Source organism: Natator depressus, chromosome 18 (genome assembly GCF_965152275.1).
Source record: "Natator depressus isolate rNatDep1 chromosome 18, rNatDep2.hap1, whole genome shotgun sequence".
Classification (NCBI taxonomy): Eukaryota; Metazoa; Chordata; order Testudines; family Cheloniidae; genus Natator; species Natator depressus.
In genome coordinates this window covers 7902299-7927544 of record NC_134251.1, presented here as the reverse complement: position 1 = coordinate 7927544, position 25246 = coordinate 7902299, and the positions used below count along the sequence as shown (strand labels likewise).

General features: G+C 48.8%; 1 protein-coding gene across 1 annotated transcript; it reads right to left on the bottom strand.

Moving 5' to 3' along the window:
* Nucleotides 1–3167: 3167 nt before the first annotated feature.
* Nucleotides 3168–25226, bottom strand: KLHDC7A (kelch domain containing 7A). The gene is made up of 2 exons (XM_074975489.1): nucleotides 21191–25226; nucleotides 3168–3206 (listed from the first exon to the last, which is right to left on the bottom strand). The coding sequence occupies exon 1, from the start codon at nucleotides 25120–25122 to the stop codon at nucleotides 22465–22467; it is 2658 nt and encodes an 885-aa protein (XP_074831590.1). The 5' UTR covers nucleotides 25123–25226; the 3' UTR covers nucleotides 3168–3206; nucleotides 21191–22464.
* Nucleotides 25227–25246: the final 20 nt, after the last annotated feature.

The following is a 25246-nucleotide window of genomic DNA, read 5'->3' as shown; positions in this document are numbered from 1 at the left end:
TGTCGTCTAGCGGAGCACCTCTGAGAGAACATAGGAATGGCCATGAGGGGTCAGACCAATGGTCCATCTAGCTCAGTATCCCATCTTCCAACAGTGGCCAGTGCCAGACGCTTCAGAGGGAATGAACAGAACAAGGCAATTATCAAGTGTTGTCCAGTCCCAGAATCTAGCAGTCAGACACTCAGAGCACTGGGTTGCGTCCATGACCATCTTGGCTAATAGCCATTGATGGACCTATCCCGCATGAGCTTATCTAATTCTTTTTTGCACCTAGTTATACATTTGGCCTTCACAACATCCTCTGGCAATGAGTTCCACTAGGTGACTGTGCGTTGTGTGAAAAAGTTGTTCCTTATGTTTGTTTTAAATCTGCTACCTGTTAATTTCACTGGATGACCCCTGATTTTTGTGATATGAGATGGGGTAAATAACACTTCCTTATTCACTTTCTCCATACTAGTCATGATTTTATAGACCTCTATCATATCCTCTCTCAGTCGGCTCTTTTCCAAGCTAAACAGTCCCAGTCTTCCAAATCTCTCCTCATATGGAAGCTGTTCCAGACCCTTAATCATTTTTGTTGTCTTTTTCTGTACCTTTCCATATCTTTTTTGAGATGGGGTGACCAGAACTGCACACAGTATTCAAGGTGTGGATGCATCGTGGATTTATATAGTGGTATTATGATCTTTTCTGTCTTATTATCGATCCCTTTCCTAATGGTTCCTTACATTGTTAGCTTTTTTGACTGCCACTGCACATTGAGTGGATGTTTTCAGAGAACTATTCACAATGACTCCAAGATCTTTCTTGAATGGTAATAGCTAGTTTAGACCCTATCATTCTGTATGTATAGTTGGGATTATGTTTTCCAATGTGCATTATTTTGCATTTATCGACATTCAGTTTCATCTGCCATTTTGTTGCCTAGTCACCCAGTTTTGTGAGATCCCTTTGTAATTCTTCACAGTCTGGTTGGGATTTAACTCTGTTGAGTAATTTTGTATCATTGGCAAATTTTGCCACTTCCGTGTTTACCCCTTTTTCCAGATCATTTATGAATATGTTGAACAGCACGGATTCCAGGACAGATCCCTGGGGGACACCACTATTTACTTCTCTGCATTGTGAAAACTGACCATTTATTCCTGCCCTTTGGTTCCTGTTAGTTACGGATCCATCAGAGAATCTTCCCTTTTATCTCCTGACTGCTTAGTTTGCTTAACAGAATAATACAATGGCTTTCCTTGGGCATCTGGTACCTAGGGTGAACTACATTCTCAGTCTATCTGAAAGCCCATCGTGGTATACACGTGTACAGATAATATCATGAATAAAGCACTGTGGGCCAGATCCTCAGCAGGTGTAAATCAGTGTAGCTCTACTGAAGTCAAAGAACCAGCTGTGTGTGTGTGTGTGTGTGTGAGTGAGAAGCATGAGGCCTCACCATTCCCCTGCCCCATGTCCTGCATCAGGAGTGAGCAGAGCTGGGATCAGGCCACGTCGCATCCATTCTTCAAAGCGGAAGCTGCCCAGGCAACGTGTGATCCTAGGATCTTGTCTGATCAGAGGTAGAGGGGAATCGGCCGCAGTACCCAGGGCTGCGTTCCCAGGGTGAGCCGGTGGGCACTTTGCATTGTCACAGCTGTCACTCTGCATGGCCAGTGAAACAGTCTGCGGAGGAGCAGCAGGACAGAGGGAAGCAGCGGCTTGAAGCCTCCTGTCTGTTGCTCATCTTGTCTCAGCAGCTCCCTCCTGTTTTCAAGCTTGCGTCTCCCTTGGAGTGAGACTGCAACGAGGAACGGAGGCTGTGAGGGAGACTCGGGCAGTGGAGAGAGACCTCTGGGAGGGCTAATCACAGCTGGGAAACAGGTGGGCTAAAGTTCTTGTAAAGAGCCAACAGGACCTGTGGGAACACCCAGCAAGAGAAGATGTCCGTGGTAGGAAATCCTCTGTACATAGTGACTCCCTCCCTCCTAGCTCCAGGGAGCAGAGCGCGTGGCAACAGCCTGGCACACGGCAGTGCTGGTAAGAAACTGGATGTTTTTCCCTGGCTCCAACCATGACACCGGGGCCGGGCTGACATTGGTCAATAATCCCGCGTCACACGGCCTGGGTCAGAGTGCAGCGATGCCTTGATACCAAGCGGAGATTAGCCAAACTCATGATGATGTGGGCAGAGCCCGATCTGTAGGCTCCTGAGAGGTGAGGTGCCTGCAGCCAGAGACTGGGTATGAAACCCGCTGGCTCGAGCCCTTGCTGCTGGCACAGAGCTAGAAAGGAACAAGTCACACAGAGGGAGGGGTCCCGCCAGCTTGGTCAGTTGGTGCCTGCGGAATCCAAGCTCTGAAATATCGAATTTTTGCCCCTAGTGATTTTCTTGCTATAAGGCAGCTCTTCAAGGTGTTGCATCTGCTGCTGGGTAAAGTCAAAGATGCCTTGAGCCAGTGGCTCGTTGGGCTGATTTGGTTAAGGCATGCCAGTTTCACAGCCAACAGTACACAAGGGAGTGGTGTGGCCAGCATCACATCCGATCACCTTTGATTGCCCTAACCCAATGGGCCCATTTTGCAGACTTCTCTCCCTCCCCCTCCCCACCGGCCGCCATGGTTTGGTGGCTGGGATTACTGGACCAAAACAATCCCTGATGTAACCCAATCAACCTCTGTGGTACAGGGATGAATGGTGTCTGCATTACCCCGGTATTACTGCAGCTGGGGCTGTTGTGGTGTGTGGACAGCGGAGCTAAAGGAGACAGCATCCTACTGACACTCTCATGTGGCCTGTGAGCAGGGCTGGATTAAGGCATAGGTAACCTAGGTGCATACCTGGGGTGGGGGTGGAGGGACAACCTGAATTCTGCTGTGAGCCTGTGTGCCAGGTTGCAATGTCACTCACTCACTCAGATTTGGCCTTGCCATCCCCTGTCATGACCGAGAGCTGGTGGAGCCAGGCTGGGTGCTAGACCTGGGGTGAAGGTTTTCTGAATCTTTCAGAGACGATCCAGACTGGTATGGACAAGCACTGTTTGGGATCACCAGAAATATCCAGATATTACCCAGAGGCAGGCGCGGGAAGGTATTTTTCCGGATGCATCCAGGTTTTTGTGTGATGTGGGACACGTAGTCCCACCAGATGACTTCTGAGGGATGTCTCGATCTTGATTCGGGCAGGTCAGTGGGTCAGGCAGGTGGAGGAGCAGTTACCTGAGAAGAATGAGAAAGCCAGAGGAGCAAGAGGGGAATGGTTAGAGGGAGAAAGAATTGACGGGACACTGGGTCTTGTACGTGACTGGCTGAATACAGGTGTGCTGGGTTTTGCGTGTCACCCTGGTCTCTGGGCTGTGTCTCACCTGTGGATCATGCTAAGGAGTCATATATGTGACTTCACAGGCAGATCTATTGGCTGGTGTGTCTAATTCCTGGGTCAAGTCACTGATGGGGCCCACCCCCAGTTACACCCACTTGATATGGTTCACGCCTCTGTTAAGAAGTACATTGGCGCAAGTAGGCGTATTATGGCTCGTCGTTCTTTCCAGTCTGGGTATCTGCTCTCATGGAGGATAGAAGTTGTATCATTGCAAATTGGTCATTTGGAGACTGTCTACTGCAGGGTTTCTTGCACCTTCCTCTAGTGCAGTTGGTACTGGCCGCTGTCAGAGACTGGACATGGGGCTAGATGGGCTCCCAGTCTAGTCCAGCCTGGCCATTCTATGTTCTTAGAAAAAGATCACACCAAAACTAGTGTGACCAGAAAACTAGTGTGGGGAACTGTACCTTTAAGAGGCCATGAGCCACTTGGAACCAGTTCTTTTGTTACATGGCTCATGTTATGCTGGGCTGTTGAGCTAGAACACCATCACTAGGTCCCTCATAACTCTGGGCCCACGAAGCAGCAGATTGCTCCTAACTAAGCAGGTCACCGTAGAGATCAACTCAGATTCTCAGTACTGTAGTTTCCACTAGCTTTTCCACGTCCAGATGTCCGCAAAAGTCTTTATTTCTGCAAGCAGACTGGGAATTGTGTGAAGGGAAGGGGTTCCTGCAAAGTCAGCCGTTAATGAGCTGGCTGCATGGTCTGGAGAGCTTTAGAGATTAAACTGAGAGCTTTAGGCTAATTCTTTCCTGCTGTTTGATTTCTCATGGGGACTGTGTTGGAATGAAACCAAACTCTGGGGGGATGAGGGCTGTGTTCCAGAGCGGGAATGCTACAGGGACATGTTCTGTGGTGTTGCAGACTTAAGGGAACACAGAGGGGCTGGACGTCCCTGTGGGAATGTTTGTACATCTCCTAGACTAGCTGCATATTAGGGGTGCGTGTGGTAATGGGAGTTTGTATTTGTGTTTGCCTCTTTCATGGGCTTCTTTTTAGTGGAGCCATGGAAGAGGGTGTAATAGCATGAGAGCTTCTTTTCTTATGTTGCTTAAGTCTGTGGATGGATGTGGGAAGACTAGATCTTGTACTACCTGGGTCCCATCAATGGCTCCTTAAGGCCAGGGAGAGACCTACACACAAATGCCAAAATATTCTGCTTTCTTAAGGTTCCAGTGGAAGCCAAAGTCAGATGCTCAGCAGGTATCTTCATTCACACCCCCACCTTGAGGTCTTCCCCTTTGCACAGGCCCCGTCACAAGTGACATGCATGTGAGTTATGGCGAGTAGTGAGTGGGTGGTCATGCTCAGAGAGGTCGGAGTTCAGCTTCTGCTTCAAACCACAATATCTAGGAAAGCTTCTAAGGCAAGAACTCAGCCTCTTCTTCTGCTTGTGTTCTTGAGAGAGGATCCAACATCAGATTGTTCTTAGGCCACTTTCTCATGCAGCCAGGTCTCTCCTCGTACCCAGACTCTGGGGATGAGGTCCTGGATTGGATTCTCCTTGCCTGTCTGCTTCCTCAAGTAGTCAGCCCTCTCTTCTTACCCACGCTGTGGAGATGGGGTCCTGGACCTTCTACCCATGCAGCCAGCACTCTCTTCTGACCATGATGATAAGGATGGGATCCTAGATCATGGACTTTCCCCATGGAGCCAGCTCTCTCCTCCCATTAGCCAGCCTCTTCCCCTTGTAGACATGCCTCTCTCCTAACCTAGGTAGCAGTCTGAGTATCCCAGAGTGGGCTTCTCTGGGTTGGCCGCTTTCCCAGCAGCTGGCACTCCCCCTGGCTGATCAGAGAGGCTCAAGGATAATTGTGCAGTAGTGAAGATGCATAGGTATGGCAGGCAATCAGCATTAATTGTGCATGAAACTAACTGCCCAAGCGAGTCATCTGCAGATCAGTAAATGTCTGCCCCGGGGCTAGTCCTGGAATCTTCACTCTTTGGCAGAGGCGTTTAACGAGATCATAATGGAAAATAATAGTCCTTCGCCGTTCCAGGTCCTGCCTGTTATCTTTCATGGCCTGCTTCAATCTGTCTTGGGCCATTCACAGGATGTTAATGGATTTTTCTCTCGACTCCGAAGGGCTGTAGAGGCTGAAGCTAGTTACTGTCTCCCGAGACATCTGATCACACGTCCGGGTTCTTGTATGTCTGGGCTGGTCCCAGTTAGAATGATTCCCAGTCAAACTGGATATTTTCCTCTAAACAAGCATATAACCACTGAGGTGTTTTTTTTTTTTTTTTTACATGGGAAGCAAAGATTATTTCAGTTCCTTACTGCTGTCAGTGTTGAAAGCTGAGCTAATAGAAAAATGCTAATGATTATTTTTTTTGTGGGAAATCTCTAATTTTTTTCTAAATGTCTTGCAGAAATATTTGTTGTTGGTTTTTTTTAATCTAAACATTGATACCTGAAATTTTGGGGGGGAGCTGGGAATTAAAAACCATTTTTGGATTAAAAAAAATATCAGTTTTCAGTATCAGATGTTTTGTTTCTGAAAACAGAAAACAGAACATTTTGTCCTCCAAAAATTTGGGGTGTCCGCTGTTGTTGTTGAAATCTGGAAAACTTTGACTGAAATGAAAAAAATTATTTTGGTGGAAAATAATTTTGGGGTTGGTTGGTTTGTTTTGGGGGTTTTGTGTGGTTTAAAAATAATTTTGATGAGAAAATTTCACCCAACTCTGTTGGCGTGGTGAAACGTAGACTTGAAAGGCCCTGCATCCTGTTATCTGCCCCCTGAGTTAACCAGCCCTCCTCCTGTCTCTCACCTCTAAACCAACAGGCAATCCATGAATCTCAAAGGGAGAGGCAGTTTGAATAAGCCTCCCTGTGCTCTGGTTCTTACCCAATTTCCTCACCGGACCCCTTGCTCTTTGGAACCCAGTTCACAGTCTCCTCCCCATCTCTGCAAGCTCCCTGACTCCAATTCAGTTAATATACCTGTCCCAGATTAAGTCCACACAGTCATAGATGCTCCCTCCCATCAATCTATGAAGATCTATTGGGATCTTGTAGGGCTGGGGATCTCTCCACTGGGATTCAGGTTGTCTGTTGCAAAGTTCCCTGCTGTAATGGGGGTGAGGGATAGTGTAGTCTTGATGGGGTTGGTTTTGGAAAGTAGGTGGGAACTGGATTGCGGTGCCCGAGAGCCCAGCCCTGGAACAGAAGGGGTTACTGTAATATGATCTAATCTATAGGGATTCTTGTACCTCATTTGTCACCATGGGACCTTAGTGCCATTGGACGGGATTGGGGTGCATTGGCTGAGTTGTTCAGGGAGTCCAGGAGTAGGACAGCAGAGGGTGCTGATGGTCAGGATTGGGGTGTGTGGAGAAGGGACTATGTTAACGTGGAATTGTGTGGTAGGAGACATCATAGGATGTGTGTTAAGCGAAATTGTGTAGTGGGGCATGGTGTGGGATGAAGACCAGGAAGATTGTTTGCCGGTGAATGTAGAGCGTCACAGAAGTTCGGACTCTTGGATAGAACATCCACCCAGACGGCCCATTTGGATCTTCAGTGTGAGGGGAGGGACTGAATTTAAAGGGATGGTTGGTCGGCTCCTGAGGAGAGAGGGAGTGGGATCGCAGAGGGGGTCTGGGACCAGGATCAGGCAGGAAGTGCTGCCAGGGTGCGATAGGATCTGGCTTTCCCTAGTGGAGTAAGAAGTAGATGGTTACGGAATGCCATTGCTCGGTTTACTCTTGTGAGCGAGTGGAGCGCACAGAGAAGCTCTTGTTACCTCACTCTAGGTGAGACCGGCTTGTATTTTACCCACCATCCCTTTCATCCGCATTGAACGAGTGTTTCTGCGGAGAGGAAGTTTAAGTGTTGGTGCAGAGGGGAGGGTGGAAGGTGTGGGTGGGGGAGCAGGACCCAACAGAGCAATATCCGCTTAAGTGTGTGTTTGCGAGGGGCAGCGAGAGCACGTCTTCCCCTTCAACCTCCCTCATGCCGTTATGGCCTATGGTCTCCCCGGCGTGTGGGAGTAGCCGGGCTGCTCCAGTAGCTTCTTCCTGATGGTTGCAGCCATAATGAATGGCTTGCCTGGGCCTCCACTCCTCTTGCTTAAGCATTCCCGCTAGGACTGTGGCAGGGAAATCAGCTGTTCCGGCTCTGACACGTGTGGCTCTCCCGGGAGCTCATTTAGGCTGTGTGTGCTCATTGCAAGCTCGTCTTTCCAAATGTTAACTGCTAGGCCTTCCCAGTGGCTCGGAGAAGGCTCTGTTCACTGTTCTCCCACTGGGGCCCATGATGAAGGGGTCCCGTTTAGGCTACAAACTGCTCCAATTAGGCGATTGCTTCTTCTCTTCCCATCTCCGTTTTATATTTCCTGGCAAGGAAGCACAGCCCTGGCTCCGCTGGGAACAACAGGCCTTGCCTTGACGGGCAGGGCATTTTTCCACCCTAATAGGGGATTTGGTGCTTGCCTGACAGAGGGCTTTGCTGTCTCCTAGGCTATCTAGCCACAGGACAGGCCTGCCTCGTGGGCTGCCCCATAGGCCTCAGCGCTGACCGGGAGGAACCTGCACTGGGCTGAGAAGGGCGTTGAGGTGCCATGGTCCATTCAGAACTTGGCTGAGACTGTGACAACAAACGGTCCAGTTGTGACCCTGCCTCGTGGACGCATCTCCACTGGGACCCAGCTTGGTGCACGATCAGATAGTAACAACCCATCACTTCAGAGCAGGAGCTGTCTTTGGACCTACGACCTCATCTCTCTTCCCCACGACCCAGCCCCTGAGTCACCCAGTCCTCTTGTCTGGTGTGTTCCCTGCCCCCCACCCCATTCCACCACCTTCGTGCTTCAGGCATATATTTAAAACCGGCTCCTGCCTCCCCAGAAGGGGGAAGAGAATGGAAAGGTAAGGAAGGGATTTAAGCGGAAGCCTTTTGCAATGATGAAAGAGATGACAAGATTATTTGTCTAAGCACCCAAAAGGAGATCGAATTGTAAAGCTGCAGCGATTAAAGGGAAGCTTTTGCAGAGACTGCAAAACAGCAGATTCGTCCCTGGACAGCTCCGACTGGCTAAGCTGCAGGGAGGCTCTGCATTCCCTCAGCTGAGCATCGCTGCCCCCTGCTGGGCTCGAGCTTGGTAGGAAGGTTCTAAGGCACAGTGGGCCCCAGACTGCACCCCTCAGCCATGCTGCTGATGGCAAGAGTTTAACCCACTGCAGGACTCTGGCCAGGGAGACCATGGATGGGAGGGGAGGCCATGGGGAGAAATCTGTGCTGCCCCATGTCGTCGGCCGCAGGACCTGACAGTGAGTTTCAGCTGTGCAGGGGAAGGACATAATTTCTGGAGCATGCAATGGGATTCCACATCTGCCCTGTTGCTAAAGCCATTTTTGAGTCATGCAAAAGAAGAGACAAAGACAACACTCTCTGGAGCTGTTCAAGATCTTTTTTCTCTAAGGTGCCATAAGTCCTCCTTTTCTTTTTTTTTTTCTGGGTTTCCTGTGAGTTAAAAATGACCGTATTGATTTTATTTGGTGGGGAAGAAAATTCTCCTTTGGTCTGAGCCCTCAGATGGCCAACTCCAGCCAGGGGTGGATTTTTTTTATAGTATTTCTGATATGTGTTTATGATGCCATCACTGACACATTCTAAACTATCACATGGCTATAACCCCTGGAAAAACTCCCAGCGGGATTGAAATAGGGTTCGGCGAATGCTCTGTCTTTGCTGTAGCTAGTGAATCAAAAGCCATCAATGGCTTAAGCAAAGGCCAGAGCATGAAAAGGGGAACTTTATGCTGGAGTCTGGGCATATTTCATTGCCGTGCTTATTCACTCTGAGCCTGTCTCCCTTCAAACTCTGTGCAGATTTTAATTAAATAGTCATTCACAAGGCTGCTGTTCTGGCTTGGAAGCCCTCCAAATGGCTCTGTTTGTTCCAAAACTATCACAAGGGGACATGTTCCTCTCCCCCTGCTGATTCCATTCCCCACCTGTCGCCTGCCAAGGTTCATCTTCCGCAAATACTGCTAATTATGTTTGTCTGGCTGCAAGCCGGCTCCCCGATAGCATCTTTCATTAACGCTGACCTCTCCATGCTTGCAAGGAGCTGGCTGACGTCCCCAGAGCACTTCTGGGCTCGCTCTGGCCTGTGACGTTTAACCTGCCGTTACTTAGGTGGTGATGCCATTCAGCAGTGCAGTGCGGCTAGGCTCAAAGCCTAATCCCACCTGCCTCTTCTAGCTGAATAAACTCAACCTCCAGCCCAGCCTGGAAACATGAGCTCACCTCTGTCACCCTGCTAAAGGATGGTCTTGTGGGTCATCTGAGGCGTGTATTGGCCGGGGATTGATTAGACCTGGAGCTGCACCGTTTCAGTGAACTCTGAACCATGCCTATGTCAAAGCTGGGTACTGGTTTTGCTGGTGGGAGGTACCATCTTGCCCTTTCAGAAAGGGGCACAGGCAGCCAGACCCTTCACTGGTATAATTCAGCGCATTTCCATCGACTTCCTTGAGGTTACACCAACTTATGCCAGCAGAGTTTCTGTCCCAAGCTTTTACTTGGACTCCTTTCCATTCTCTACTCGGTAGATCCTTACATGGTGCCCGCTCTCTGAGCGCCGGGTACATAACAGATTTTTTGGTGCATTGGTAATTTTTGCTAAATCAAAAAAAAAATCATTTGGAGTCAAACAAAATGTTTTGCTTTGACAAAATTGTTTGAATTTTTGACCACTTTCAAATGTGTCTGGATGGTTTAAAAGAAAATGGAAGGCAATTTGGACATGAAAAGCCACCGCAAATCACAAGTGTCTCCGCAAAATATTTAGTTTCCTTGAGGGAAGGGAGAGGGACTCAGGGATATGAATCCCTGAGACCAAGTGAGCCTTAGGGGAGAGGGGTCTGACTAGGAAGAGTGGAAGCGAGGTAGGAAGAAGTCCAGCGGTGAGACCAGTAAGGTTAGGGAAGCTGCAGATCTTGGCTGCTTGGTAAATGGCCTTGGACTGGAACCCAGAGAAGAGGGCAGGCCTGGGTTCCCCTACCAACCACTGCCGAGGGGTACTGTTTGGGGCAGTGAATTCGAAGACTGCCTGGGTCACTGCAGGAGAGACAGGGTCAGGGCGGTGGGTGTGAGGCCTGCCTGATGCCGCTTGAACAGGAAGACTTTGAAGGACTCCCTGCCGGAAGGGGAAGCTACTTAGTGAGCTGGCCGGAGGGCTCAGTCACAAAGGAGAACCAGCAGCTACTGGATAGGGTTACTAACTTTGGTTGGACGAATTCCTGGCGGTTTCATCACATGATATTATCTTTAATCTTTAATTCCTGGAGAATCCTGGTGGGTTGGCAACTCGATTCCTGGAGCGAGCGAGGGGCCGTAGACAGAGAGAGAGAGAGAGAGAGAGACGGAGAGTGATGGAGTGAAACTGCAGGAAGGGGCGTCGGCTTGGAATCAGCTCATTCCCAGAACGGCCAGGAGGTGGCGCCGCCCAGCAGTGAGCAGAGCTGCCCGTCCCAGTTCCTCTTGCTCGGCATGTACAGGGAAATGGACCCCTGTGCAGAGTCAAAGCTGACACAAGGCCTATGTGACTTAAGTGCCATTCAAGGCCTCGAAATAGGGCTTCACTGGGGCACACAGGCCTTTGTGCTGGTCCTTCGCAAATGGATGAATTTCAGTCTGTTGGTATGTCAACACAGTGATTGGGAGATGTGATTGCAGCACGGTAGTCAGACCTGCACTAGCTTTGATCCCCGTCCCAGCTCACTAAAAATAACAGTGACGTCATGGTAGCATGGGGGGTGTCATGGGATAGGTACTTACCTGCGTGGCTACTCCATACCACCACGGCTACACTGCTATCATTCAAAGCTAGCTTGGGTTTGCCAACACATGCTGTCCTGATTGCTGTGTAGACATACGCTGTAGGAGTAAGGCCAGAGGAATCCATCAGGAAACCTTTTTTAATTGCATTCCCAGCTCTGTTCTGCAGACTCAGATACCTTATACACGCTACTGAATTTATGGATCCTTATGGAAATAAATAATGTTGCGAAATCTCATGATGTTTATCGTGGGTCTTGTGATATTTGGGGGGTTCCTTGCAGCCCCACCTCCTGGAGTCACGTGATATGTGAGAACCTCAGCTTTCATTTTTTAAAAAAAGGAAGCTACTAATTCTCATGATTGCAGGGTAAAAATATGATTCAAGTGCACCCTAAAGATTTAAAAAACAGAAGCTACATAAAAAGAACTCAAAATATATTAAATATCATGGTTTTTAAGGCAATCTTTTGATCTGGGGGGCCTGACGCCTGGCTTTTTGAAAGCCTGGGGTTGGCAGGCCTATGGAACCAAGCCCAAATGTTGACGCTTGTGCTCATGTCTAGTTCTAATCCACTTCCCTTTAGCTAAGGCTGAAAAACTATTCCCGGGGCTTTCTGTCCCTGGCACCATCATGTATGTTCGTTCACTTTCCCCTTTCCGTGAGCACATGTAGCTCCCATCATTATTGTTAATGGAAGTTGCACAAAGGTTAAAAGGAGAATCTATCCTATAGTGGCCTTTTAAAGGAACCTGGATTCTGAAGCCATTCCAGCATTTGTATTTCTTTTACTGATCCCAAGTGCCTTTTACAGTGGCACTATGCTTACAAAAACCATAATTTTATCCAGATCCGCAGATCTGAAAGGGAGCATCAACCGAGTGACAGAGGCTTGTGAGCCACTTGTGTATGCTGGAGAATTAAGGAGTGCTTCGTTTTTTTTTGTTTTTTGTTTGTTTTTTGCAGCAAGGCACTGATTGGTAATAGGCAAACCTCAGAAGTTTGGTTCCCAGATGTACCCAAAAAAGTGAATACTAATCTAAAGATGTAGGATTTGCAATATCCATGTGCAACTCCTGTAATAACAGGCTTTTCTCAAGATATTTCTTTATCTTGTTATGGTCATTATCTGGAAGATCAAAGGCATGTGAAGATGCAAAATAATGAGGACATGTTACCTTAACCTGCAATGGATTAATCCATGCAAATGATGGGAGAAGCCTTAAGGCATCATTAAACAAGGGGGTGACATCCAGCAGTGATGAGAGGGGAAAAAGGTTAGGCAAAAGATTTCCCAGAAAATGTTTCCATGATTGTTTGAGTCTGACTGAGCCTGGTACTGTGTTAGGGCTCAGTGGATGGTCTCTCTACTCCCTGAGCAATTGGAGTAAGCTACAAGGGATGAAGGCAAGTGTTATTTCTTCTCATTCTTATGGTCAGATGGTGAGGTGTAATTGCATGCTAAATTGTATTACACTGTTCAGCCACTAGGTGGCACTGTGTGTAAATACCTTATTTAAGCAAACTTCAGCCATACCTGGGAAAGCATCTTATAACGAGTGCATCCGGTGTGTATAAGCAAGCTCTGTAGTCGGTCCATATCTGGTACAGAAGTACATGACGTTGTCAGAAGTAAACTAAGGAGGTCACCAACATGCCCCAGAGATCTTCAGCTTTGACAAACCTTCAGAATGGACAGACTAGGAATGATATTTTTGCAAGGTTTCACATTGCTACTAAGCTCCACTAAGAAACTGGAGATATACAGGTATCTTTTAATATATGCTATGGAGAAACAAGCAGGGCATATCTTTAAATCCTTTGTCTTTGACTGAAGATAGTCACAAATGACTATGAAAGGGTCCTGGCTATATTTGATGCACAATTTATACCTCAGAGAAATGTGATTTATGAAAGAGCATGTTTTCAGCAGCGAATTCAAGGACCAGGGAAAACTACTGAATGTTTTTTATAAGAGCGGAGCATACACGGCCAGAAAACTGATTTTGGGGAATGTAAAACATGAAAATATCAGAGACAGGCTGGCTACCAGATAAAAACCTTTCACGGCAGCTCAAATTAAAAAGAGACGTAACCCTACACACAGTTATTCAAATAGCAAAACAGTCTGAAGTGGTGAAACAGCAAAATCTAGGGTAGTGGTTCATAACCTTTTTTTCATTTGCAGACCCCTAAAAAATTTCAAATGGAGATGTGGACTCCTTTGGAAATCTTAGACACAGTTGAAAACCACTGTTCTATGGTAAGGACAACCTTTTGCAGACCCCTTAGACATAGTCTGTGGACCCCCAGGGATCTGGGGACCACAGGTTGAAAACCACTACGCTACAGCAACTTGACAAACTTGAAAAACCTGAAACTAGCTTAGAAACCGCAAACAGACACGTGAGTGTTAAAAGTTATTATCATAAAAGCCCTGAGGCCAGGAAAGAGAATTCCTAAGCTAAGTCTCTGTTTACGCTGGCACTTCGTCCGCCAAACTTTTGTCGTTCAGGGGTGTGAAGAAAACACCCCCCGCACCCGACAAAAGTTTTACCAATGAAAAGTGCCGGTGTGAACAGGGCTTCGTGGGCAGCAGCACTCTCCTGCCAACAAAGCCGCTGCTGTTCGTGGGGGGCAGAAGTTTTTTGTCGGCGGGAGAGCTCTCTCCTGCTGACAAACAGCAGCTACAGCGCGTGCCTTTTAGTGGCACGGCGGTAGTGGCACGGCTGTGTTGCTAAAAGCTGTGTCGTGTAGCCGTAGCCGAAGAGGGACATATTCCAGCCTCCGTGCACAGGGTGTGCAAAAAGCCTCATGTCCGGTCAGGGACACCTAACAGACTGATACGTACTGAACTTGAAAGATGGTGTGATAGTGTCAATCGTGTAAATGGTAGGAACATCGAACTTAAAGGGAGAGATGGACTGGAATGCTAACATTGTATTGCCCTGTTCCGTCATTAGGTGGCACGGTGTGGCAAAATACCTTATTTAAACTAACCTCGGTCATACCTGGCAGAGCACTAAAGGATCCTATAACGAGCGTATCTGGTGGATATAAGCAAACTCTGTAGCCAGTCCAGATCTGTACATGACGAAGGGTGGGCAGATGTGACACTCGTAGGTGCAGATGTTCAGCTCCCAGTGAGAACAATGGAGAATTCCAGTGTGCGCTCAGCCATTGACACCTGTTAGTGGCAGCCATGGGCAACAGAAAGAATCAATCTGTCACTGAGTCTAACCTCAGTAAAGGTCTGGATTGAGTTCTGGGCAAAGTTATGGATTGGTCTCTCTCTCTTTTTTTCTGAGCGGTCTCTTTTACTGAGCCTTCAGTATTGCCAGCATGACCTTGGGACCTGATTTTATGGCTATCTTGGCCACAAGCGCTGACTCTCCAATGTGCTGGGGGGTGTGCGACCCCTGTTCTGCCCCAGGCCCTGCCCCTACTCCACCCCTTCCCCCAATGCTCCACCCCGCCCCACCTCTTCCTGACCATTCCACCCCTCCCCCAAGCGCGCCACATCCTCGCTCCTCCCTTCTCCCCCTCAGAGCCTCCTGCACGCCGCAAAACAGCTGATTGTGGCAGGTGGGAGGAGTGGGGAGGAGTGGGGAGGTGCTGATTGGTGGGGCCCGCTGCTGGGCAGGTGGTGCTGGGGGGGGGAAGTTTTGATAGGAGGGCTGCTGGTGGGTGCTCAGCACCCACTTCCCCCCCCCAATGGATACTCCAGTCCTGGAGCACCCACGGAGTCGCTGTGTGTATCCCTAAGTGCACAGTGGGGACTTGCTAAAAATCCTGTTTGATGGATAGAAGCAGAAGTGATCTCCCTCCACACTGGGCATCACCTTGAGACTGCCCAGCTGAAAAGAGCTGGCTGCAGCTTTGATGGACAGGGCGGCTGGGGAATACAATTATGTGTATTATTGAAGTAGAAATATCTCTCAAATCACATAATGTTTTCCTTGCGCAGATAGGAGGGATTGATTTTCTTCTTGTAATCGGCCTGACATTTTAATGTGATCATCTCTCTCAGCCTGGCTGGGTTTATTGTGTTATTTCACTATTTATTGTTATTTAAACTTGTTTGGGGTGTTTTGTCATTCTGGGATGCACATGCTGGAATTTCATTAAGATATTCAGCTATTGATTATGGGCATAGAACTGTATATTTGCAAGCCTCTGCACTTCGATACATGGTCTCCCATGGCTATTTGTCTTCTGATCTTTTCACATACGTTGGTGAGATTGTTCTGCAAATGGCAATCTAATCCGTGTGAATGAAAAACCCTCGTAACAAGACAACTCCCATGTTGCAAACCCCAATGAACTTCTGAGCACCGACAACATCATCTCAAGAACCTGGGGCCGGATGTGCAAAGGCCTGAGCACCAGCTGCTCCTGTTGATTTCAATGAGAGTTGTGGATGCTCAGCACCCCTGAAAATCAGACCCCAGAATCCCACACTTCTAGCTGCCCGTTACACCTTGTACCTGAGGTCCCCTCCGTGTTTCACCAGTGCTGCTGCATTGCCTGTCCATGAGTCATGGCTTCCTCCTTCATGTCACTTGATGTGCTGCTAAAAGCCATCAGGTTATGGGTACCAGCTTTTCATTTCCTTTTCAGAAGGCTCCCATGTGGCTGTTAGTGCCGGATGCACTGTGGTACCTGAGCAATTTCTGCTTCAGTATGACATTTGTTTTCTGTGCCTCTAAATTTCCAGGCCTCTCCCTGTCTCCTGGAGGCAGCTGCTGTTTTGTCTTTGGTTCTGACGCAGCCTGTAGCAAGGGACGCACCCACGCACACACCCACACAGACACCCACACCCAAAAGCCATTTAGATCACAAGGGCACAGGTGCTTTTTGAGCAGGGCTAAGTCAACATGGTTACCTGACATCTGCCCAGCGTCCCACAGCAGCCAGGTGCCTTCAGAACAGCCCGTACTCAGACACAGAACGTCCCTCATGCGCCTCATCTTACAAATGTCACCCCAAGCTAAACAGAATGACTAATAATTTGGAGAGTGCATGGGTGGGAGGAGGGGAGATTTCCCATCATCTGCCTGGCTTCTAGTCAAAGCCATTAGTCCCTCGCTCTCATACAAACTGGAGATGGGAACAATCCATTAGCCTCTCTCTGCCATGGTCTCCAAAGCTGTTTTGTGGTTTTAAACTAAATCTATCTAAGGTACTACTCTGTTTCTCATGAATGATTGTGGGTGCTCAGATACTGTGGTAATGTATCTATCCTCACATGGCCCCTCTGAGGTAGGGAAGGGCTATTAACCCCATTGTACAGATGGCACAGAGAGGCTAAGTGACATGTCCAGGGTCACACAGGACGTTTGTGGCAGAGCAGGGACTTGACTCCAGGTCCCCATGTCCCAAGCTAGTGCCCAAGCCACTGGCTCATCTCTTAAGAGATTTATGTACAGCATAATAGATCTCCTGGTTAGGCTGGTTTTTGATCGGAATTTCCATACTGGACCAGACCCTGAGAGAAAGGCTGCTACCAGATGCTTTAGAGGAATGTGCATGAAATGCCGATTTAGGCAGTTATGGGAAACCTGCCCCTGGTGAAATCTCTGCCTAACCTAGGGTGACCAGACAGCAAGTGTGAAAAATCGGGACGGGTGTGTGTGTGTGTGTAATAGGAGCCTATATAAGAAAAAGACCCAAAAATCGGGACTGTCCCTATAAAATTGGGACATCTGGTCACCCTAGCCTAACCCCCAATAGTTGAACGTTGGTTTAAACCCAACATTTCATCCTCAATGATTCTTTACTTGGTTTCATTCATGATTTAGTTGGGGATTGGTCCTGCTTTGAGCAGGGGGTGGGACTAGATGACCTCCTGAGGTCCCTTCCAACCCTGAGATTCTATGATTCTATGATCCCACTATTCTTCGTTGTTTCCACTGCATTGTCAATAGTTGTCCTCCTTTGCATTTACACCCTGCAGACATATGGGCCTTGCTCTTGCTGACACTTAACTTTACGCATGCGTGGGGCTCCTTTCAAATCAAGGGGCCTACTCGTATGTGTAAAAAAACAAGCACGTGTAGAAAAGTTTGCAGGATCAAGGCCCTGGAGAGCACTTCGCTATCCTCTTTTAGGGGCCGATCCAAAACCTACTGAAGTCAATGGACACCCCCTCCCTCCTCCTCCCCCCCCACACACTGTGGACTTTGGAACAGTTTGGCCTCATGCACGCTCAAAAAACACTAGGCCTCCCTGCAAATTAAAAACTTGTGATCACTTACTGTGCACTCCTGATTAATTGCTTTTGGTGCTTTGACAAAACTGTATTTTGAAACACCCAGGATGGATGGAAAGCACAGTAATGATTGTGGCAGGTTATGGATCTTAATTATGCCATTTGGGGGCATTTACAGTAATAAGGATATCGTAATAGGGCATGTGATTACACAGTAATAATCTTTGTAAAATTGACATGAATGAGTTTAAAAATTAAAACCTGCATCGAGGATATTTCCACATTCACACCCGTAAAATGTACCTTTAAAGAACATTAACCTTGGGTCAAATATACTGAGATCAAAAGCGAGTAACACATAATTATACTTTGTGCCTCACAGCACCATCATTTTTTTGATCACTAAGCACTTTATAAGCTTTCGTTAATCCTCAGCACCCCCTCCATTGTGAGCCAGGTAAGGCACATACCGGAGATCCCCCCCCCCCCCGCACACCATGGAAATGCAGCCACCTCTGAGATTGAGCGTGGCAGCTGTTTGACAGCCAATAACAATGCTGTGTAGTAGTTTCAGAAGAATAATGAAGAATAATTTATACAACTGAAAGGATAGGGGAAATTTTGAGCGACATAATTGTATAACCCAACTTGGAATTTTGGTCAGGATCCCTGGGTTCACACGAGGGCTGTGTGAACCATTCTGTAGGACCCAGAACACCCCACGCACAATCAAGAACCCATATCGACTATCACATTTGTTAGCATTAGTTCAGGGTCATGAACTGTTGACTAGAGCTGGGTGACATTGTTGGCCAAACTTTGTGTTTCGGTTTTTTGGGGGGGTTTTTGTGCAAGAAAAAAGGCAGATTCAGCAGCGCCAAAACATGTTGCAAACCCATGTTGATTTTGCTGAATTGTTTCAGCCGACCCCCCCCCCCTCGAAAATTACAACTGTTTTGTTTGGTTGTTTCATGGGCTCCTCCCACCATCCCAGGATTTAAATTTTCAAAATCAAACATTTTGATTTTTCGAATCGAAGCAACTTTTTGTTTAGAAATTTGCTTCAATTTAATTGTCTTCTCAAAAAGGTTCAAAATGGAAAGATTTAATTTGGGGCTGAACGGAATGCTTTGTTTGACCCCTTGGACCTGAGGGGTTAGTTAGTCCAAACCGCAACTGGAGCTGCCTCATCCACACTGCTATTTTTAGCCCAATAGCTTGAGTGAAGCTAGCACACATCTGTCTACCTCTGCTGGGAGGCACGCTTTCTTGATTGACTGCAGTGGGCTTTGGATCAGCCCTTGATATCTTTAATATCACCATTCCCTGGTTCTCCTCCTCCATGACTGTGATAAAATTCACACCTTTAATTTTACTCCTAAAGTTTCTTTTCCGTGTGTGATGGGTTGGATCACAGAAAGCCCCTTGGGGACTGCCACCTGATGTGCTGAGACTACCTCTGCCCCTGCTTGCCCTGCCAGCTTGGGACTTCAGTGCCCTGCCTGGTTTGAGCCAGACCCTCTAGCCTGCTGCAAACCCAGACCCAGGTCTGAACTACGTCCCCCCAAAAGCTGCAGGCTTAAATGAAAACAGCTAAAGAAGTGCTCCTGTCTCCAGTACTCAGATACCCAACTCCCAATGGGGTCCAAACCACAAATAAATCCGTTTTACTCTGTATAAAGCTTATACAGGGTAAATTCATAAATTGTTCTCCCTCTATAACACTGACAGAGAGAGATGCACAGCTGTTTGCCCCTCCCCCCCAGGTATTAATACATATTCTGGGTTAATTAATAAGTAAAAAGTGATTTTGTGAAATACAAAAAGTAGGATTTAAGTGGTTCTAAGTAATAACAGACAGAACAAAGTGAATTACCAAGCAAAATAAAATAAAACACGCAAGTCTAAGCCTAATACAGTAAGAAAACTGAATACAGATAAAATCTCACCCTCAGAGATGTTTCAATAAGCTTCTTTTACAGACTAGCCTCCTTCTAGTCTGGGTCCAGTAATCACTCACACCCCTGTGGTTACTGTCCTTCGTTCCAGTATCTTTCAGGTATCCTTTGGGGGTGGAGAGGCTATCTCTTGAGCCAGCTGAAGACCAAATGGAGGGGTCTCCCAAGGTTTTATATAGTTTCTTCTTGTGGGTCTAAACACCTCCCTCCCCCTGTGTAGAATCCCCTCTACAAGATGGAGTTTTGGAGTCACATGGCCAAGTCACATGTCCATGAATGACTTAGTTCTCTACAAAAACAACGAGGAGTCCTTGTGGCACCTTAGAGACTAACAAATTTATTTGGGCATAAGCTTTCATGGGCTAGAACCCACTTCATCAGATGCATGGAGTGAAAATACTGGAGCAGGTATAAATACATGAAAGGATAGGGGGTTGCTTTACCAAGTGTGAGGTCAGTCTAACAAGATAAATCAATTAACAGCAGGATACCAAGGGAGGAAAAATAACTTTTGAAGTGGTAAGAGAGTGACCCATTACAGACAGTTGACAAGAAGGCGTGAGTAACAGTAGGGAGAAATTGGTATTGGGGAAATTAAGTTTAGGAACATTCTCAGGAAAGCTCAGATGTGGATTGGCGTCTATCAAGGTCCATTGTTAGCCAAGTACTTCCATTTACTTGAATAACCCCCTCACACTATGTTGATCAAATCTGCCTTAGGTGCTTTCTACAGCAAACATTTCAAATAAAAGCATAGAGCCAACGCCCCTAACTTCAGATATAAAAATGATACATGCACATGAATAGGATGAATAGCAGAACATAACCTTTGCAAAGATATGTTACATGGCATAAGTAGGATAAAACATATTCCAGTTATGTCATATTTACACTCCTAAGCATATTTCTATAAAGCATTATGGGGTGCAACGTCACACCTTGGTCCCAGCCCTTATGTTAAGGGACTCATTTGCTCTTGTTAAAGGATTTTACCTTGCAGTGCCTCCTTCAAAACGTGTGAAATCCCTTTTGCCCTGAGCCAATCAGAGCTGAGACAATTGGCCAGCTTATACCATAGCATCTGCTTGACCAATAGAGAGCTGCACTGGCTCCATTTGCAGGATCAGATATTAAGGCAGTTGTGCCTATTAAAACTTTTTGCAAAGACATTCTTGTTTTAATTTGCTGACTCACTTCAGAATCTTGTTACCAATCTTTTTCTTTCTTGTAGGTTCGATTACAGATTTTAAAAGATGCACAACACCCGATCTTGGTTAGTTTTATTTAATACCAAACATTTGTACTTCTGTAGCATTTAGATAACTAGGCAAGAGGTGCTTTGGATATCCCTAAGTTCAATAAATAGATAGCATCTTGCACGGAAGGGCTTTCATATTCTTCACTGACTTGAATTAGCTTAGCAATGCTCTGTAAGGTAGCTAAGTATCGTTATCCCCATTTTACAGATGGGGAAACTGAGGCACAGAGCAGTTAAATGACTTGACCAAAGCACAACAGTTAGCCTTACGCAGCTGTACATCAGTGGGGACTGATCCAGACTGGAGACGCTAGGTGCTACTGTAATATAAAGACATCGCAATAATAATCAATGCAGCAGAGGGTTTTTTTTAAATATGAAGGCAATGAGGGTAGGGGCTAAAGAGAGTTGAGGGGGCATACGTCCCCCCAGATTCTGTGGCTGCCAGGGGTTGGTTTGGACCCAAGTGCCTGCTAGTGGATTCTTAACTTTTACCCAGTTGCCTTATATCCATTATGGCAAGCAGGGAATCCCCAGGACAGAAACCTACCCCAGCCACACCCCCGTCCTTCCCCCAGCCACGCCCGGAATGCCCCTTGTACCTGGAGCTCTTGCTGAGGAGGAGGAGGGGGGAGCACAGACAGCTGTAAGAAAAGCCTTGTGCGCTGAGGGGCTGGGCTGCTGCTTTTCATAGCCAGCGCAAAGGGGCCGCGGGACAGCTGTGAACCAGGCCCAGAGCAGGTAGCTGATCTCCGTGCTTCGCTCAGTAGCTGGGGCAAAGTTCGCCTCACTGACGTTTGCCATGGAAACTGCAACTGCATTCAGTGTGGGCTGGGACCTGGGGCTATTTTTGGAAGCGGCCCAGTTCTCTAGCCGTTCAAAAATGTACCGTGCTGTTGGAAAGCGCCATCTTGGCAGGCCTGGCGGAGGCTGAAGTTGTCTCTTTACTCGCTGAATGATCATGGCCTGGGCATAAACAATGCCAGCTCCCCCCTTGATGCCCTGCCAGGGTGCCACAGCCCTGAGCTGGCTCCGCAGCCGCAGCCCATTCAGCTCCCGGCCTCCCTGCTGGGGCTGCCGACACGGGGACATGGGGCTCGCCGCTCAGCTGCTTGCTTTAGGTGATGATGCCTATGGCCATACCCTGCCTCAGTTCCAGCCCTCGCAGGCAGCTGAAGTCCTTGGCATGGCATTGGTGGAAATGACACAGTCTGGATGCTGTCCCTTTCAGACTCCCTCTCTCCACCCGCACACTTGAAAAACCTCCAGGGAGCTCCCTTTGCAACTGTCTTTCTGGTACATAATAAACACCCCTTGCCTGTAAGGCATAGCGATGTACTGCACCAGGCACAGTGGAAAATTACTGTAGAGGTGTCCCAAACTTTGCTCCCCTGTGGCAACTTCCCAGGAGCCTGAGGCCTGCATTTAATTTGCACCCACATTTACAGGCATTTAAAGATCCACAAAAGAAAGGCACCCACCCAATGCACCCGCTATTTGCATCTTCTGTGGCAGATGAACGGGAACGGCTAGTGGAAGGCATTTGCTAGCAATGGAAATATACAGTTAGCCTGCTTTGTTCCTCCCCACCCTCCAGGGCCTGCATGGCCGCCGGCTGCTTTTTAAGTAGAGAAGGGCTTGAACCAAGGATAAAAGCCCCCCTGCAAGTTTGGATGCAAATGCCACAGTTGGATCATCTCCATAATGGGCTGAATTAGATCCGTGGAAGTGAATATCCCTGGACTTCAGGGAAGTCCGGATTTGACCAGGCTCTGAGTTCTGTGGCTCAGGCTCTGGGAGCTGCCTTTGGCCCGAGAGCACAGGACAAAAGAAGAGAGAAGAATCAGGGTTTTTTTTTTTTTTTTTTAGCTTCCCATCAGACCGTTGTTTGCACCGTGCCTCTGTCTGGCAGCACCAGGACGACGGGGAAGAGGGTCCCTTGGGGGGAAGGGAAGAGTTGTAACTCCTTGACTCCGAAGCGCGGCGAGACGTAGTCAGCCAGGAACCTGATGTTGGACTGGCGGCTGATGCAGTAGACCAGGTTCTCGACCACGGCGCACTGGAAGCAGGGCGGGAAGAGCGTGCGTTTGGTGGCGCACTCGTACCACAGCTTGGCTTTCGGGCTGCAGCGGTAGACACTGATGCCCATGCTGCGGTTGAGGTCAAAGCGGTAGATGAAGCCCCCGGCGGTGACCATTTCGGTGGTCCGGTCCTTGCTCCCGCCGGCGATGCTGACCTTCCAGCTGTCCGACCGGCTGACGTACCGGAGCAACATGTAGCGCAGTGTGCCCCCGGTCACATAAATCTCCCCGTCGCACGCCGTGGCGGTGTGGGCCACGGCGAAGGTATCATTGGGCAGCGGCGCGGTGAAGGCCCACCGGTCCTGGCGGGGGTCGTACCTCTCCACAGTATAGAGGCACTCTCCCCCAATCGCATACAGGCACCCATCCAAGGCGACAAGCTTGCAATGAGGCCTGGCTTGGTTCAGTGGGCAGATCTCCTGCCAGATATTGGTCAGGGGGTTGTAGCAGAAGACCCTGTTGGAAGGCTTCTGGTGCTGGCCCACCCCTTCGCAGCCAGCCACCACAAAGAGGTAATTGAACATGCTGCAGACGGCGCACCCCCTAGAAACCGCCTCCACTGGCATATAGGACAGCGGGTGCCAGACGTCGTCTTCATTATCATAGTAACAGAGCCTGCTGGTGTGCAAGCTCCGCTCCTGTGTGCTGACGTCCGCCACAGTGACGTACTTCCTGCCCTTCATCCTCCTCAGGAGGATCAGCTCCCTCTCCCTGGCATTGAGGCGCCCGTAGATAGACGGGTTCTTCAGGACCTGGAGGTAATTGTCGCTCATGACCTTATAAGCTGCCTCCTGGAGCCTGTCCACTTTCTGCTTCTTGGCCATGCACAGGACATCATAGCAGTTCCCCAAATCCAGGTGGATGTCCACGTCGGACTGCAAGCTTAATGGGACTTTGAAGAAGTTGGCACCAGCAATGAGTTCCACTCTGGGTTCGTTGCTTGCATGAGGCTGGAGCCTGTGAAATGAGTCCACCCAGGAAACGACGGAGCCGGAGTGGAGAGGACTAGTGGGGGGAGTGCTTGAGTCAGATCTTCTGCCAGCTGGTGTCAAAGTCCCAAACCCTTCCATCTGCACCTGAAGTTCGGGGTTATTTGCAATTTGGTGGAAACTCTCTTTCCTGCCCAACCTGCGTTCTGGTTCAGCTGTCTTCTGGGCGGGTGAGAAGGAGCTGCCCGGATCAGATGCACCACCCCCGTCTGCAGGCTCCCCACTCTCTGTGGGATGTCTGGAAGGCAGGAGACTGGGAGAGATGGGTGGGGTGTTTGCTGTTGGTGACGCTTGGTCTTCATCGCCCACTGCCGACTCCCTGGCTGGTTCTTGGGGTGTAGACATGCGCAGCCAAGTTTCATATTCACTTAGCTCGTCACGGATTTGGTCAGGGTCGTAGAGTGAGCCGGTGTATGAGCAGGACCGCTCCTTCGACACAGACTGCGAGGTGGACTGGATGTAGTAGTCATAGACCTTGCCTCGCAGGCTAGTAGCAGAGGATGTGGACTGCCGTGGCTTTTCTTCCCTGGGCTGCCTCTCTTTAATATAGTTTTCCGCCACCTGTATCTTTGCAACAGAGGAGAAAGCGTAGGAGGCCTCAGACCTCTTATTGCTTTGGTTGATGGCTAAGCCCATGTCTGATGTAGCATTGAGGGTCTGAATCCTCTCCTGGCCAGCGCAGGCCTCCTGGTTCCAAACCAAACTCTCACTCATGTCTCCCACTTCCTCCTCCTCCTCCTCAGTGTTCGGGGTGGATCTGTCAGCTGCTGTGAGCTCAGCAGCGTTTCCTGGTTGGGTGCTGCAAGGATTGTGCCTGAGGCTGACGCTAAACCCAGATTGCTGCGAGGCTGCGTCCCTGCTGTCCTCTACAGAGCCGTCCGGTTTGCTTGCCAGACCGCAAACGTTACGCTTACCCTCGGCTTCTGTTCCTGCCACTGGCACCTCCTGCTCTGCACCGTCTGCTGTCGCCATCGGCCCCGCGCTTGGGACCACACCTGGACTCTGCCCCTCTCCCTCTGAAACAGGCTGCTTTCTGCCTGGCTGTGATGCAGCGACCAGCTGACAAGCCTCTGTTCCCTTCTCTTTCTCCTCCTCCTCCCCCTTCGGCAGCCTTTGATCTTCCCTGAGCGGTCTGCTTTGTGGGCCCCGCGTTCCCGGCACGACCGTCCCACCCAGGTGCGCACCTTGATTCCCTTTGCTGCTGCTTGGCCTCACCCCATTGCTGTTGACTTGCCTGTACCTGAGTCCCTGTGGCGTTTCTTCTGCGCCTCCCCTTCTGGATCCAGCCTTTTCTCTCTGCCCTGTTCCACGGTCGGCTTTTCGGATCCCGCGGCTGGATGGCCGGGACTTATAGATTCTATAAGCCAAAGTCAGTAGGAGCAGAGCTGCTGCGGAAAGTGCCAGCTTCCCAGCGAGCTGCATGTCTGGCTGCCAGTCCCGGCTGACTTGAGCCCCCTTGGTCATTCTTCCATAACAGGCCAGCAGTCAGGAATGCGAAGAATCTGATTAACGATTGCCACGCTGGGACAAGCTCAAGGCAAAGCAGGCCTCTCTCTCTCTCTCTCTGAGCTCCCTGAGGAGTTTGGGG